At 35.3% G+C, this 16,680-nt stretch overlaps 1 protein-coding gene across 1 annotated transcript in view; it reads left to right on the top strand.

The window, feature by feature from the left end:
* UNC13C (unc-13 homolog C) overlaps window positions 1-16,680 on the top strand; it is a 576,706-nt gene that overhangs the window by 232,568 nt on the left and 327,458 nt on the right. Inside the window, exons 10-12 of the mRNA XM_060294236.1 lie at window positions 11,152-11,321; window positions 14,031-14,146; window positions 16,271-16,434. Of these exons, the coding sequence (XP_060150219.1) occupies window positions 11,152-11,321; window positions 14,031-14,146; window positions 16,271-16,434 (450 nt within the window). The remainder of the gene's footprint in view (window positions 1-11,151; window positions 11,322-14,030; window positions 14,147-16,270; window positions 16,435-16,680) is intronic.

The following is a 16,680-nucleotide window of genomic DNA, read 5'->3' as shown; positions in this document are numbered from 1 at the left end:
TGTTATATGGAACTAGTTATTACTAGGCCAAGCCGTATGAAATTGCTGATGGTCAACTCTTTTGACCTGCAGTAATGGCAATTTCATATGGTTTAACCTAATGTAATATCTTCTGTTGAAATTAATTCTTTGTGAATAATCAGTCATACCTTTATATCATCTGGAGGATAGTTTTTTTGGTACCTTTTTAAGCTGTGTTTATAGTTGATCAAGTTGTGTTCTTTTGGAAGTTTGAAAACATTCAAATAGATGTATTTTTTATCTAAATTTTTGGCTAAAGGTTCATAATTATGTAGATCGAACTCTAATTTTCAAGACACTTGAGTTTACATTTTAATGATGAAGGGTAGCTACTATTGATGAGCACCATTGCCACAATAACACAGGTGCTGTCAAGTGGTTTTTTGTGTTTGTGTGGTGACTTGGTTTTTTTTTGAATTCTCTCTCTTTGTATTTTCCATAACATCCAGCAAAAGAGTCCAGAGAGGTCTGAAGTATACCCAACATTACTGTTTATGAATTCTTAGGCATAACTGCTCCATTCCCAATAATTGGTTGAGCTTAGATTTAAGTGGAAAAGTTAATTGGATGGTAGGATTTCCTAATGTTTTTTCTCTGTTTTAGCAATTCCTTGGTGATTAGTGCAGAAGTCTTCCACTAGCCTGTGCACTGTTGCTGTGTTGCTGATGTTTGGAATGAGAGGGGTGTTAGTTAATAGTATTTACCTTTATCATCGCTGCTTCTCATTCAAGTGTGGTGTTCAGATAAGGTCTGCTCAGGCAACTGTTGTAACTGCAGCTTGCCGCTGACATTCCCATCATTGCTTCAGAGTGTCTCAGGAGAATAGCAGCTGTTCTTTTCTAGCGAAGAGTGAAGGGGAGCATCTCAGAGAAAGGCAACTTAAGTGCCTATAAGAAAGCATGCTGACTGATTCTGTTCTCTTGCCAGGTCCAGATTCTGGCTATTTTAACCCTTTTTCTCTGGCAAGAAATAATCATAAGCTCCTCTTCAGAGGTCTCTTTGATATATGGTGGGGGAGGGCACTTTTCATTCATTTTTTTTTTTCTCCTTTTCAATTGGACTGGTGTGGGAAAGAGGAAAGTTTTGTAGAAATGTACATACATATTTCATTTTTTTCATATTTAATTTAATGTATAACAGATGGACTCCCTAAAAGTCAATATAATAGGAGAAGGCATATTTCAGCTTTCTGATTAGCAAAGATTGAAAAGTAATTAGTACTCAGTACTAATGAAAGTATAGAGAAACAGGTGTAGTGTAAGCACATATATGCTTTCTGCAGGATATTTTAGTAATTGTGTGTGTGTGTGTGTGTGTGTATCTATCTGTATACAGATGTGTATGTAACTGACATGACTTCCAACCTAAAAAATCCACTTTTAATAATTTGTCAGACTAGAATATTTTTATAAGTTCCTAAAGATATACATACAAAGCATTCTGTATAGCAGTACAGTAAGACATTGGAAACCACCTAAATACACATCTACTATCTATAGGGGATGAATTCATTAGAAAACATCCATATAATGGAATATATCATATAATCATTAGAAAGAATGATGTATATGTGTATATGTCAGGATGGACATGACATATTAAATTTAAAAAGTGGAGATGCTAAATGGTATGTAGAGTATGATCCTGCATTTATACAAATTCAATTAAAATTAAATACAATTATATAGATCAAGTATCAAACCTTTTAAAGGTAAAAACTAACACTAAGCAATATCTTTCCATTAAAATATTGACAGTAACATTCATTGAGTCAAGTAGGGCACTGAATGCAAATATGTGATAATATGAATTGTGCTCAGTGCAGTGGAAATTGGTAGAGGGATGCTCCATCTTTCTGAAAAACAGTATTTTAAAGAAGTTTTAAAGCATCCATATGCTTATACAGAGTGAGTGACTGTATAACATTAATGATAATAAAATGGTTCATATTTATAAAGCACTATTATTTTTTCAAAGCATTTTTTTAAACAAGTTTCTTTTCTTTTTTAAAATTTAATTAATTAATTAATTTTTGTCTGTGTTGGGTCTTTGTTTCTGTGCGAGGGCTTTCTCTAGTTGTGGCGAGCAGAGGCCACTCTTCTTCGCGGTGCGCGGGCCTCTCACAGTCGCGGCCTCTCTTGTTGCGGAGCACAAGCTCCAGATGCGCAGGCTCAGTAGTGTGGCTCATGGGCCTACTTGCTCTGCGGCATGTGGGACCTTCCCAGACCAGGGCTTGAGCCCATGTCCCCTGCATTGGCAGGCAGATTCTCAACCACTGCGCCACCAGGGAAGCCCTCAAAGCATTTTTATACTCATAATTTTCTTTCCAAATCACTCATTGTGTTACCTAGTGCAAAAATGTTTATTATTCTCTTTTTATCGGTTTCCTTTCCTGAAATAAGGAAGTTGAATGATACACTCTAGAAAAATGCTTTTAGCGTTAAAGGGTTTTATCTATGAAGATGCAAATGTAAAGACCTCTTAGGGAAAGGCACAGCAATGCTAAAAGGAGTAAGAGAAACAAAGAAACACTTCAAACCAAGTGCATAGTGTTATGTGTTTCTTTATGGCATTTTCTACATGAGTTTGGCATATGTGCTGGTCATTTACCTGTTTGCTATACTATTTATTCCCTGAAATGTCTTTGGTGTGTTCTTTATCTCAGGGAACTGAACTCTAAAGGCTACCTTTCCCAGACTTCCCTGCCCACTAGGTTTGGCCATGAGGAAGCACTGCAATAAGATCAAAGGTGGGAGGATGGGAGAAGCCAGAGTATTTTTTTTCCTTGTCTCTGCCTTGGACAGCATCACCAATGATGTGTGGGTTTCCTTCCTGATTCAAGCTTCCGTTGGATGGGACCTTCCTCTGTGGTCCCAGTTCCTATCTATCTTTTCCCATTGTGTGAACCTTCTTACACTATTGGTGGGCATGCAAAATGGTACATCTGCTATGGGAACCAGTACGGAGTTTACTCAAACATTTGAAAACAGGACTACCATTGATCTGGCAGTCTCACTTCTGGGTATATATCCAAAAGAATTGAGATCAGAATCTCAAAGAGATATTAGCACTTCCAAGCCCAGTATTATTCACAACAGCCAAGATGTGGAAACAACCTAAATGTCCAGTGACAGGTGAATGAATAAAGAAAATGTGATATATACATACAATGGGATATTATTCATCTTTACAAAAGAAGGAAATTCTGCAATATGTGACAGTAGGGATGAACCTTGAGGATGTTATGCTAAGCCAGTTACAGAAAGACAAATACTGCATTATTACACTTATATGAGATATCTAAAATCATCATATTCACAGAATTAAAGACTAGAATGGTGGTTTCTGTGGGCTGGAGAGAGGGTGAAATGGGGAGTTACTAATCAATAGGCACAGAGTTTTCTTTTTTTTTTAACATCTTTATAGGAGTATAATTGCTTTACATTGTTGTGTTAGTTGCTGCTGTAAAACAAAGTGAATCAACTATACATACACATATATCCCTATATCCCCTCCCTCTTGTGTCTCCCTCCCACCCTCCCTATCCCACCCCTCTAGGTTGGTCACAAAGCACTGAGCTGATCTCCCAGTGCTATGTGGCTGCTTCCCTCTAGTTATCTGTTTGACATTTGGTAGTGTATATATGTCCATGCCACTCTCTCACTTCATCCCAGCTTACCCTTCCCCTGCCCCGTGTCCTCAAGTCCATTCTTAACATCTGTGTCTTTATTCCTGTCCTGCCCCTAGGTTCTTCAGAACCATTTATTTTTTTTAGATTCCATATATACGTGTTAGCATACGGTATTTAATTTTCTCTTTCTGACTTATTTCACTCTGTATGACAGACTCTAGGTCCATCCACCTCACTACAAATAACTCAATTTCGTTTCTTTTTATGGCTGAGTTATATTCCATTATATACATGTGTCACATCTTTATCCATTCATCTGTTGATGGACACGTAGGATGCTTCCATGTCCTGGCTATTGTAAATAGTAGGCACGGAGTCGTAATTAAGCAAGAGAAGTTCTGGGATTAGTTACAAACCATGTACCTGTATCCAACAGTACTGTACTGTACACTTAAAAATTTGTTATGGGGAAAAATAATACAAATCTACAGTAACAGAAACAGTGTGGTACTGTAATACAGACAGACATATATAGATCAATGGAACAGTATAGAGACCCCTGAAATAAATCTTCACCTAAAACAGTGTTTTTAATAGTTGAATAAAATTTTATTATATCAATATATATCAATGATTTAATTTTCAGTGTTTTGATAATTAGGCTAATTAAAAAGTTCCCTGTTTTATATCTTTTCAGTAACTTGTCTATTGCTGTTAAAGGCAAAATATATTTATATGTTTGAATGATGTACTTAGCTGCATTAGTTAGCTAGATCTAATTAAAGCCTGCTAAATGCCCAGCATAGTTCTGTGTTTTTTTTATATATTTAATCATGTTTAAAAGATCAATATCAATGTTCTAGTTTTATAGATTGGGCATGGAGGCTCAGTGCAATTGCATAACTTGCCCAGAGTCATATTGCTAGTAAGTGGCTCAAATGGAATTTGAATCAGGCAGATCTTTTTCCAAGTTTGTTCTGTTACTCCATCATGCCTAATACACATTGGCCTTGAAAGTAAAATGAAAAAGGCATAACTTATTCTGTGAATCATAGACCTTGGAATATTAAAGCTAGAGTAGGACAGCCACAGAACAGTGACAACATACACTGTCCTTGGCTCCTTACATTTACATTATCTTTTGCTGTGCAGCTTCTTTATGGACAAGTTAGTTGAAGAAAAAAATGCATGTCACCACTTAAAAAAAAATCAGGTTTGAAAAGATAATGCCTTTAATCACATGTCCAATAAATGTCAAACATATATCCAAAGTGGATCTTATTTCCAACTTAAAGCAAATGGTTAGATTTCAGCTGCATAATTAGCCACTAATTGGAATATGCACATTTGTAATAGTTAATGAGCAACAATAAAGAAGAGTATGATTACTGTGACATATGATATTTCTCTTATGTTTCTGATAAACAGTTTTTTCATATCGATTTGCTGTAGGTACTAGGGTTTGGAAAAATTTTTCTTAGGGAAGTTTCACACAGAGGTGATATTTTATCTGAGTCTTGAAAGACAGCTAAGTGTTCATTAGGTAGAGGAGTAGGGAAAAGACATCCTTGCTCTAAGAAACACAATGAACAAAGGGTCTGAGTTGGGAAAAACGTGTGGTGAACCAAAGAGGTGGTGAGTAGAAACCATCCCTATTGCGTGCACGCACACACACGCACACGCACACATTCGCATGCATATATATTTCTCCTATTTTTTGAAAGAGTAATTTGATTCTCCTGTTTTCTACGTGTTGTTTCTTTTTAAATTATATTTGGCATATAACACTGTGTAAATTTAAGGAAAAATATGTTGATTTGATACATTTGTATATTATAATATGATTGCCATTGTAGCATTAACTAGTTCCTCTATCACATCACATGATTACCATAACCATTTTTGTCGTGGGAATAATTAAGATCTAGTCTCTTAGCAAGTTTGGTGATTAATATAATATTGTTGTCTATATTCACTATATTGTGCATTAGATCTCTAGGACTTATTTATCGACTATTTTGTACTCTTAAACAACATCTCTCCTATTTCCCCACCTTCCAGCCCCTGGTAACCATTATTTTGCTCTCTGTTTTTATTAGTTCAGATTTTTAGATTCCACCTAAAAGTGATATCATATAGATATTCCTGTTTTCTGATCTCTCTCCCTAAGTGTTCTCTCTTTGCACAGCAAAATGGACAATATTTTTCTAAACAAACCAGTTTCTTACCTTTATTATTTTAACATAATTAATATTTTGTAATATTTAATATTGAATAAGTCTCAAAACAGCTATTAAAATAAATTTATCTGCAACATTAGTACCTGTGAAGGAAATATTAGATATAAAAATAGATATAAAAATAGAATACAGGACTTTGAGATATTGATGGTCTAATTGTGGGGCTGGAAGGTGGGGCAGGAAAATTGGTATATCTTATAAGATCATACTTTGTCCTTTGGTTCTCTGGCCTATTACAGTACTAGGACTTCATTCAACCAATCCTTAAATGTCAGCATATGAATTCCTCTTCAGCTCCTTTTCTTTTACAAAAGTGCCTCTAATAGTATAATTTATTTCTTATTCTCATTCTTTTGTCTTCCATGTCATTGATTAATAGGATGGATCTACAACGTCCAATTACTACATAGAATATCCTCAGAAAAACTTAAACAAAAGTAAAATGTTGAGGACCAGGGGTTTTTTTTCCATCCTAATTCCCATAATTAAATTGTCCTTGATAAATGCAGTGGGGAAAGTCGCTGTGCACTGGCACTGGGTTTTGAACTTAGAGTTTGTCTATCTATTATAATACAATTAAAAGATAATAGGGTTAGGGCTCTTAATTCAATAACAAGACACATATACTGTGATGGAAGCGGGTTACATAATTCATAATAAATCACTGAGAGGAAATGTGCACATCAGGTGTCTCACATATTTCCATTTGGTGGGTCAGAGTTTAAGGAACTAAGCTGTAACTAGAGAATTCAGTCACTGCCTGAAAGGCTGCTGCTGCTTTGCCTAAGGATGGCTCTTGCAGGTTTCTGGCTGATGATTTTCTCAGTCAGTGCCCTGACTTCCAGCTTGAGTTGAAATGAGATTATTTACAATTACTAGATATTTTAAAATACAATTTTGTTGATTGTGATAGGAAAATGTAAAGAATAAAATAAAAATTTTCACTAATTTTACCACCTATATTTTGACATATAACCTTACAGCTTGTTTCAATGCATATATATATACATACACATATATGGGTATATAGGTATATAAAAACACATAAATATTTAATATCTCTCTTATTAATGTGTCTATTAACAAAATCTGGTATAATAGCATTAAAATATTATAGAAATTTCATTTACTATACTTAAAATATATAGCTAGAATTTTATAAACTCTTAACATGATTTTTAATGGCAACATAATTTACTATTGGCTTTTTTTCTGGTATAGTTGCTGTGGGAGATTTATTTTGGTTGCTTCATTAGAACTAGCTTGACTATAGGTACGGTTCTCATTTTTGAATGGTCATTTGCTCATACACTACTTTTGTAATGACTTCCCATTGGAGGATGACTGCTTGAGCAACAGCTCATTGTTCCGTTGAAATCAGGCTTTATTGGCTTTATGAAATTCATGGGCATTTCTCTAGGTAAAGCAGTCCTTCTCAGAATAGGTTAAACTCTTATAAATTGGGTAAGGAGTGGGTTTGGGGTTTGTTTGGGTTTTTTTTTTTTATTTGCTTTTTGTCTTTGTTTTTTGTTTTGCCTTAATTATAGGAGATATGTATTTGGGCCATATCCAGGAAACTCTAAATCTAAAAATGTTTACAGTAAGACCATTTTCAAATTTGGAATAAATAATTATAAGGAAATTAGTCTTTTGGATGGCTGCCAAAAGAAAATTGGCCAAATAGTGGTTGGCTGTACAGAGATAGGGTATCTGTGAACTGAAAACAAAAATAAAGAAAAAACAGAACACAAACACACACAATAATTCTGAGTCCAGAAGGGGGAAACGCTTTGCTTTAATTTGGGAAAGAATAAAATAACTTATTCCCATGGAAACCAAACCATTCCTCTCTTTAACAATGAAAAAACACAAAATTAGACATATGAACTACTCTTTAAGATGCAGATTGTTTTTAGTTAAAAAAAAAAAACTACAAAGCAAATGGCTTTAATAATACTTATTTTATTTACCAAGAGTTTATGCAGTAAAATATCTTATTCTCTTCTTATAGAAAGGTCAAATCACAAGCTGGTGAACTAAACCAGGAGTCTTTGTTAGCTAATTAATCAGGTGGGGAATGATCTAGTGGAGTATGATTTAATGGGAGTATGCTTTTTCTCTCTATTTTATGTGATAGACTTTTCCCTTGTGTGTAAAAATATTTCTATCAAATTTTCCTACATAAGCCTCCAGTTTTCCATCTAAACTGCAAGCCTTTATATTTTCATAAAAGTCAAGGTTTGTGAAACACATGTTAAATAGTTAAGGAATAAAACAGCAAGTACAAAAATAGTAAGAGTTAATAAATTAAACATTTTAAATCATTTAATATATAATGAAACAAAATGAACTTGGTAGATATTTAATTATTTTCCCACTGATTCAATTAGAATTTTATTCAGCTTCACATTAAGCCATGATTGTGGCTTAGTCAAAAAGAGATTTATTTATTTCATTCAACAAGAATTCCAGGTATAGGCATTTGAGGGCTAGTTTGGTAACTCAATTATTCCATTGAAGAAAAAAGCTAAATCTATCTTCCTGTTTTATCATCTTTAGTGGAGGATGTTCTACATGCATGTTCCAGAGTAATAAAAGAAGAAAACAGAATAGGGCAAGAAGATTTTTGCTTATATCTCATTGGCAGAACTATGTCAAGTGGTCATCTCTAGTTGCAGGGGAGACTGGGATATTTCACAGAAGCAGGAAAGGGAAGGAGGTCTTAAAAGGTTGCTGAGTGAATGAACTTACTGTATCTGTCACCTTCCACCTCTCTGAGCATTCTATATTTATACACAATATTTATATCTTTCTCTGGACTTTAAATAAAATGAATTCATCCTCTGTCTTCCAAGGCAGATAATCCCCAAATTATATCCAGTTATTGTATTTAGCTTGAAGTCTAGGATATTTGGGTAATCTCTCCCTCAGCTACATGTTTGGTTCTTTGTGATCCTTATGTCTATACACTAAAGACAAGTCATCTTCTTCTAACATTCCCAATGTATTACTGTGGAGAGAGAAGAAAATAGGATAATAGCAATTTAAAAAGTCTTATTCAGTAAGAGGGAACGTAGAAAATATATGACTGTCGGTGGTACATAGCAAATATAATAGAGTCCTGCTGGGTGGGTTACTCAGGACTTCCTGATGCTAGCAGCAGAAGTAGTTAGTTGGCTAGCCAATTTGGCAGGCCCTGGTACTTCTTTCTTGGCGAATTTCTTTTATCTTTTTTCTCCAAGTCCTTGGTTCTACATCTGGGGAGACCTTCCTTGACCAATGTGCCAATGCCTACTAAAATGAAAGTAAAAGAAAGAGGGCTCCAAAAAGAATTAAAAGGCATTGCATATCTATAAAACCATAAATTGGGACCATCCCAGGAAATCCAGGTAAATGGTTTTCCTAGCTGGGAATAGATTCTCCTTGGAGTCCATTTCCTTTTGCTGTGAGTTCAAGGACCCAGAAATTACTTTAAATACAGCTGTAGTGAGCCTGAGGCACATTTGGAAAATACCAGACTCTGGAAATTTTACCAGGCTTCCAGGAGGTGGGTTTCAAGACCATTTTATGAGTAACCACATCAGCCTGGAAAATGTAACTTGTTGCTACTGACTCCTTTGTTCTGACCAATTCCTCACTCTTAACCTAATGGCTGCTGCCTCAGCCCCTGCAAAACTGCATGCTAAGGTGCAACACCATTAATCTGATCTTTGCCACTAAGTTCCCCTTCATTGTCACTTAGAGATTTCCTAAAGGAAAGTGTATGAAACACCCTGGGGCAACAGTTTCGTATGTTTTTGAAGTTGCACTCAGAAACCTCTGCTTGTATACATACATTTTGTATACAGAAGCAGCTGGCTGTTCTCAACCCTGCAAGGTTCCAAATTATGATATTCTCAGTCAATTTATATTGCAGGACACAAGCAGAGTGAGCCTCTGCTTGTAGGGAAAGGTAGCTGTGCTCCCTTGGCATCTCTGCTTAGAGACTCTCTAGCTCTAGTTTGAGTGCATCTCTACCACAGTACACTTTTGAAAGCAGCAAGATTTAATAAGCACATGCCAGTATTCTGAATTTTATTCCTACCATTCACGCTAATAAAAAAGCTTCAGTTGGCATGTGGTCACAGTTCCAAAGTATAGCAAGCAAAAGTTTGACCAGCAGTTTCGCTACTGCATTTCAAAATGCATTAGCTTTCGAGCCTGAGGTAATTAAATCTTCACTGTTTGCCCTCATTGTCTCCTCCAGAGAGTCAATTTCACATTTTAAGGCCTATTATTGAAGCTCCCTTCATTCTTTAAAAATTATTTCATTGATCAGTATTCTTAGTTGCAAACAACAGAGTCTAGTTAGCTTACACAGAAAAAAAAATTATTTCATAGACTCTTAGGTCACTCAGGAGTTTTTGGAGAGGTCCAAATGCCCACCTCTAAATCTACTGTGCAGAAACAGTGTCCAATTATATCATGGGGTTTCTTTGGAGAAAACATCATTGCCACCATTGATCAATACTTTGTCCCTCAGGACTGAATACTGGAGACTCTACAATAAAGTACAAAAGACCACCACTATTGTTGCTGAAAGAGCAAAACCCCACAATACAGTCACTGGCTCGCTTTGCTCAATTTGAGTTCAGATCTTGCTTGAATGCAGGTCAAATATCTGGACCATAACTACAAAGGAATCTAAGAATGTATTTGATCTAGCTTGTCTTGAGAAGACGAGGAACATAAGGAGAAATGTAGCCAAAATGGAAGGAGAATGTTTAAAGATGCTGGGTATCCATATGTGATGATTTGATTTAACAATATCTTACATGCTTACTGGGATTTTTAGCTTATCAATAGGACTCTGTGATGTCCACTTCCTCAACACCCATTGCAATTAAGTTATCTTTATGGTACACAATTTTCTGAGCATGGACATGTTATCATAAATAACTGTTGCAAATAAGATATATACCTTAGAGAAAATATCCCAAAGATTTCTGATCCATATTTGATTACGTCCAGTTCAATTAAAGGAAATAGAATGGAATGGGGTAGGATTTTCTCTTATTAATATTACTTAACTATCACAACTTTTTTTCAATATCCCTGATACCTGCAACATCCCATGGGTGGAATAGTCTGTGGGAAATCTTATTTACTATGTAATATACTATGCCTTTCTGGCTTAGATAGATTTAAAACAAGTTGCTAACATCAGATGCCATTTAGAGAAGTTATTACGGTTGTTAACTTATCCACATCTGTTTTCAGTGAGTGCCATAACTCCACAGATCGAATCAAAGTCAGAGTGTGGGATGAAGATGATGACATTAAATCCAGAGTGAAGCAACATTTCAAAAAGGAGTCAGATGATTTTCTGGGACAAACAATTGTAGAAGTGAGGACCCTGAGTGGAGAAATGGATGTCTGGTACAATTTAGGTGACTGTCTTTATATCTACTTGAAAAATGTTAAATAAAATTCCAGAATATCTGTGGAAGGTATTATATTCCTATATAGGTAAAAATAACCAGTGCTTTTCTCGAACATTCTCATGGACTTCAGGCAGTTTAGTTTCATTAGAAATTAAGGTGATAATTATTCAAACTCTGTATTATTGAAAGATATTGGTAAATTTGAGATGAAAAGAGAAAAGTCTTTCTAGGAATCAACTGGGTGTCTTTTAGGAGAAAAATATCCCATTCTGAATTTTTAATTCATAAAGTATAGCTTCAAAAAACCTTGCCAAATGTGTAGAAAATAAATAACCTATGACTTTATAATGTCTGAGTTATTTCCTTTTAGTCCCTTAATGAATTTTGGCAATAAAGGAAAAGTGTATTTTGGATATTTTGCAAACATGATATAAAAGTAGGCTTTAGCAGGCAAAGCCAGATACACATGTGGACTTCTTATTCTGACGATGAAGATATTGAGAATATGTTTAATTGACATGATTTTAAAATGGAATTTTATTATGGAACCAAGAATTGAATAAAGATAAGTTTTAATTTGACTTTTACTACAATTGAATAATAAGCTAGAATCTTCAGTGCTGACTTAATAATAGTAAATATATATGGATCACCTCATTTTCTATAAAGGATATGATCCAAAATGGCTTTATCATATCATCTGAAATGTTTTAATTAAATTTTTAAGGTCTGGTTGTGAATCTAAGAAAGGTTTACATACTCCCAGGATTACGAAGTGTTTCCATTTAGGATACCAACTTATCTTAGCAAATTAAAGAGTGCTTTTGACTTTTTAAAAACATACGTACTTCAAGTAATGTAATATTTGGCAAAGTAAAGGGGTAAGGCCACAAAATTAATGAATATCTGAATTATATAATAATTTAAGAAGGAGAGATATATAACTTATCTGAACATAGATGATTCAAGCTAGACTAAAAACTCGTTATCAAAAAATATTTTATTTTGAGGAAATCTTTAAAGAAAATTGGTGCTTCTCCATTATTGGCATAGAGGTTTTGCTTCACTTATAATGATAATCCTCCTGTATCTTGTTTATACTATTAAATAACTTTATATATGAAAACAGAGATATTAGGCAAGGGTAAACTTCAGGGCATTAACTCTGCACAATACTCATAGGTTGCATTTTAATTAAAGAGGCTTGCCTACGTGAGTTTTTGTTTTTTGCAATAAGTTAACATGTTCTTGAATTGAGGGAGTTAGAATTCAGAACAGAAATTCCTCAAATTATTCTTTTGACAAAACTTACAAGGGTATATTTAGTTTGCAAAAGAATTTGAATGTGCTTTTAATAAAATCTGCCACCCAGCTCTTGTGCAGAAACAGTCCTTCAGTCTATGGAAAGAAAAACATGATGCAACAAACATGGACACCTTTGCCTGCTCATCCTCAATTCTTACATTTGTGCTGTCATTGCTGATGTTTAACCTTTAGAAGGAGAGAGAACAGTTCTTAGCTTTGTATAAAATCCCACAGTGGGTTCCATCCCCATTAGTACCATATTTTCATTCTTTGTGCAATGTTCTTCCTTCCTCATTACTTAGAATCCGTTCCACCATGGAAGGAGGACTTGGCCAAAAGTCCTAGGCATCTAAGCAGATGTGATGATGGTAGTTAAAATGTTCCCCTGTGATTCCAGGAAAAGGTCTGTGACAGAAAGGTCTCAGGACTTGACTTTCTCTTGGGTTCAGCAGAGAACTTCAGCATTTGTTGAGAATCAACTATCTCCCAGCCAATAGGAGAAACTCTCAAGATCCTGGCAGTCCTAAGGGAAGAACCTTCACAACACAATGACTATTAAATATTAACGATGAAAGTCATCAGACATTCCACAAGAAGAAAGTGGCCTATGTGATTTAACTGTATCTTATTTGGCTAAAAATACAGTTATGCTTAGAAAAAGGGGCAATTGAAGAAGTCTTCACCGCTGACTTTGTGTCACTCTCTCTCTTTATCTTTTGTTTTTGAGATGGGTCAGCTTGCTCCTTTATGTGTTTCATCAGGGCAGTAGGTATCAGACATACGTCTCCTACCTACATTCACACCGGAGGAATTTTGTGACTATGGTTTTCTTTCTCTCAGAGCTACTACTCAGTTCATATTAGACCCACGTGCATACACTTACACATTATTAGACTGAATTGGCTACGTACAGATTCCATTCAAAGAAAGAGTGAATCTAACACATAAGTAAACACAGGCTGTAGACTATAGGTCTTCATGAATCACTGACAAACCTAATAACAAATGTTTTTGTTAGAGCTTTGACTCATTTTTTCAAGGACAGAAAGAGTGGGGCTTTTAGATAAAATACTTTCCTCGTTAATTTTTTCTTTTAGTTATTTTGCTTTTAATTGCCCAAATAATTAATTTCATTGTATAAACTGATCTAGTACACAGAAATTTATATCAGAATGGTAGGGTCTTCTTATTGAGCTTTTCTATTTGAAATATTTATATCACAGTTTGACAATCCCAGCGACATATTAGGCACATTATTTTAAATTGTATTTAGCAGAATCATTATGGTTAATCAGACCTGATCTAGAAAAATGGCTTTTAGCAATATAAGCCCTTTTTTAAAGCTTTCGAGAACTTGTATAAGAAACATGATGTCAAAAATCACTGACCAGTTATTTTTTGCTTTATCAGAGAAACGGACAGATAAATCAGCTGTGTCTGGGGCCATTCGATTGAAAATCAATGTGGAAATAAAAGGAGAGGAGAAGGTTGCTCCGTATCATTTACAATATACATGTTTACATGAGGTAAGTAAATTGAATTGTATTAATAACAAAACCTAGGAAAGATTGTATTGTTTATGGATCATGCAACAAAATATTCGTTTTAAAAATAGAATTGAATTAGGTTTGTAAAATTGTCCCTGAAGTTCTTACTCTGTACTATAGCGAGTGATGTGCTAGGGTATCCCATAGCCTATGTATTACCAGCTGAAGACAACCCCCTGGTTGTCTTTTTTTATTTCTTGCGGTACGCGGGCCTCTCACTGCTGTGGCCTCTCCCGTTGCGGAGCACAGGCTCCGGACGCGCAGGCTCAGCGGCCATGGCTCACGGGCCCCGCCACTGCGCGGCATGTGGGATCTTCCCGGACCAGGGAACGAACCCGTGTCCCTTGCATCGGCAGGTGGCCTCTCAACCACTGCGCCACCACGGAAGCCCGAGCTGGTTGTCTTTGAATGAGATTTAGAACAAACATACGAGGCGGGTTTTAATAAATGAGGCAATAAGGTGATAATGAACAAGTAGACCAAATTAAATTACCGTTCTTCCAGGGAGGAAGAAGAATATTAGAAATCATTCATTGAAGAAATAAGTCATGATATTTTGGAAGCATTGTAAATATATAGTACTTTAATAATGGAGGAGAGGATCCAAATCATGATAGTTTGTGAGAATTCTGAGTAAGTGTTCAGATTTTGTTGAAGATTTAATTAGTATTATCTATTAAATATAAAAATTCTGACGTTGTAGCAATGGCTTTGGAGAGCTAATGTAATTAGCAGTAATTTTGTCTTTTCTTTTTCTGAGTACAACAGAGGGCTTTATACATACTGAAGCCTCCTCCATTTTAACTACCCTTTGCACAAACACATCTGGGTGGCGAGTATCAGAATGGAGTTTTCCATCCATGGATAGTAGAGAATATACTACCCAATAGAAGGAGCCTGGTTGGCTTAGAGAGAGGTAGAGACCACCCAATTTGAGTCAAAAGGGCAGATTCATCAGTTCCCGTTTGGGCCTCAGTGTAAAGGCACAGACAGATAATCTTGGGCTTTTATTATTGGATGCTTTGCAACTGAGAGCTTAGTTAGACATGTCACCAGAGCTTTTCCCTGATCCAAATGACACATCCCATGTATCAAAAAATATGAAGTGAAGCTGAGGAATATGCCTTTTCCCATGTTCAAAGGGTACAGAGGAAGTACCTTCCTAAGAAAGAAAAAGATAGCTGGGAGAATCTTTGTCTTTGTACATGATTTTTCCTAACTATATCTATGAAAATGTATATATGTAATTATTTTCACCTCCATTTTACGAAAGAAGGAAATGAGGAACAATATTTAAGTCATTTACACATTATACAGTCATTAGATAGAGAACCAAACCTTACTTTCCTGACTCCAGTATAGCCAGTGATAATCCGTCAAGAAAGGTGGTTCAGTTTTTAGACCAATAAATCCCTTGAACTGGCAGGATGGGGAGCCAACACTGGCCTTAAAATGCGGGTAGAAATTTCGGATCACAGGCACAGCATCATGCTTTGTTTTTCAGAGTCTTCTGTTGGTCCAAGACACAAAAAGAAGTGAAATCCAAGACAGGGTCCTTCAGTGACCCAGGCTGCCTCCATGCAGCAGTTTCTCAACTTCTTCAAAGCAGAAAGGAATTCTTTGTAGTGATTTTTTTCATTTCAAAGTTCTAAAAATATTTATTTTCAACCTGAATTCATTGTCATGACTCATGCCATTTTGCAGCCAAAGTCCTTTAGTATTATTTGCATACCTAGATGGTGTATTAACATAGCCCAAACACATTATTCGTCCAGAGCTTTATAATTTACTCAGAGCCCATGAATGCAACAGATGTTCCGGAATGTAGAAATGTTTACATGAAAAAACATTTACTTCCTTCTAAAATGATTTGGTATATCTGAAACACTTAAATCATTGATTCCGTATAAACTTAGACAGGAATAAAATCAGAATTTGTATAAAGATGAGGTACGTTAGAATGAAAATCTGAGACATTTCTATTATTCATAGATGCTGATGAAACATTATATGCAATTATAAGTATAATTGACTGAAAGTTACAGTTAAATATATCTGGCCTAGTCTGAGAAAACTGAACATTTGAAAACCACTTACTTTTAGAATTTGTTCCATTACTTGACTGAAGTGAAATCTAATGGTGGAGTGAAAATCCCAGAGGTCAAAGGGGATGAAGCCTGGAAGGTTTTCTTTGATGATGCCTCCCAAGAAATAGTTGATGAATTTGCCATGCGTTACGGGATTGAATCCATTTATCAAGCTATGACGTAAGTATTATAGAACATTTACATTATCAAAATCTCTGTTGAAATCCAAAGGGGGACTAGAAAGAGTGTTCATTTCCCTTCTGCTAAATCAAATGAAATTTTGATTAAAAAGACAGTTACATTTTGGATGTAATTGATTGGATGCTGGCTACTTTCTCTATTACAGCTATAAAGTATTAAGGATTTGGTAACTCACTACCATCATCTTCCCAATTCTTATTCTTATTCTGTAAAATTTCTACCTTA

This window comes from Globicephala melas, chromosome 2, assembly GCF_963455315.2.
Source record: "Globicephala melas chromosome 2, mGloMel1.2, whole genome shotgun sequence".
NCBI classification, from domain to species: Eukaryota; Metazoa; Chordata; class Mammalia; order Artiodactyla; family Delphinidae; genus Globicephala; species Globicephala melas.
The sequence above is the reverse complement of the archived record's forward strand: the minus strand, read 5'-3'. Positions and strand labels throughout refer to the sequence as shown.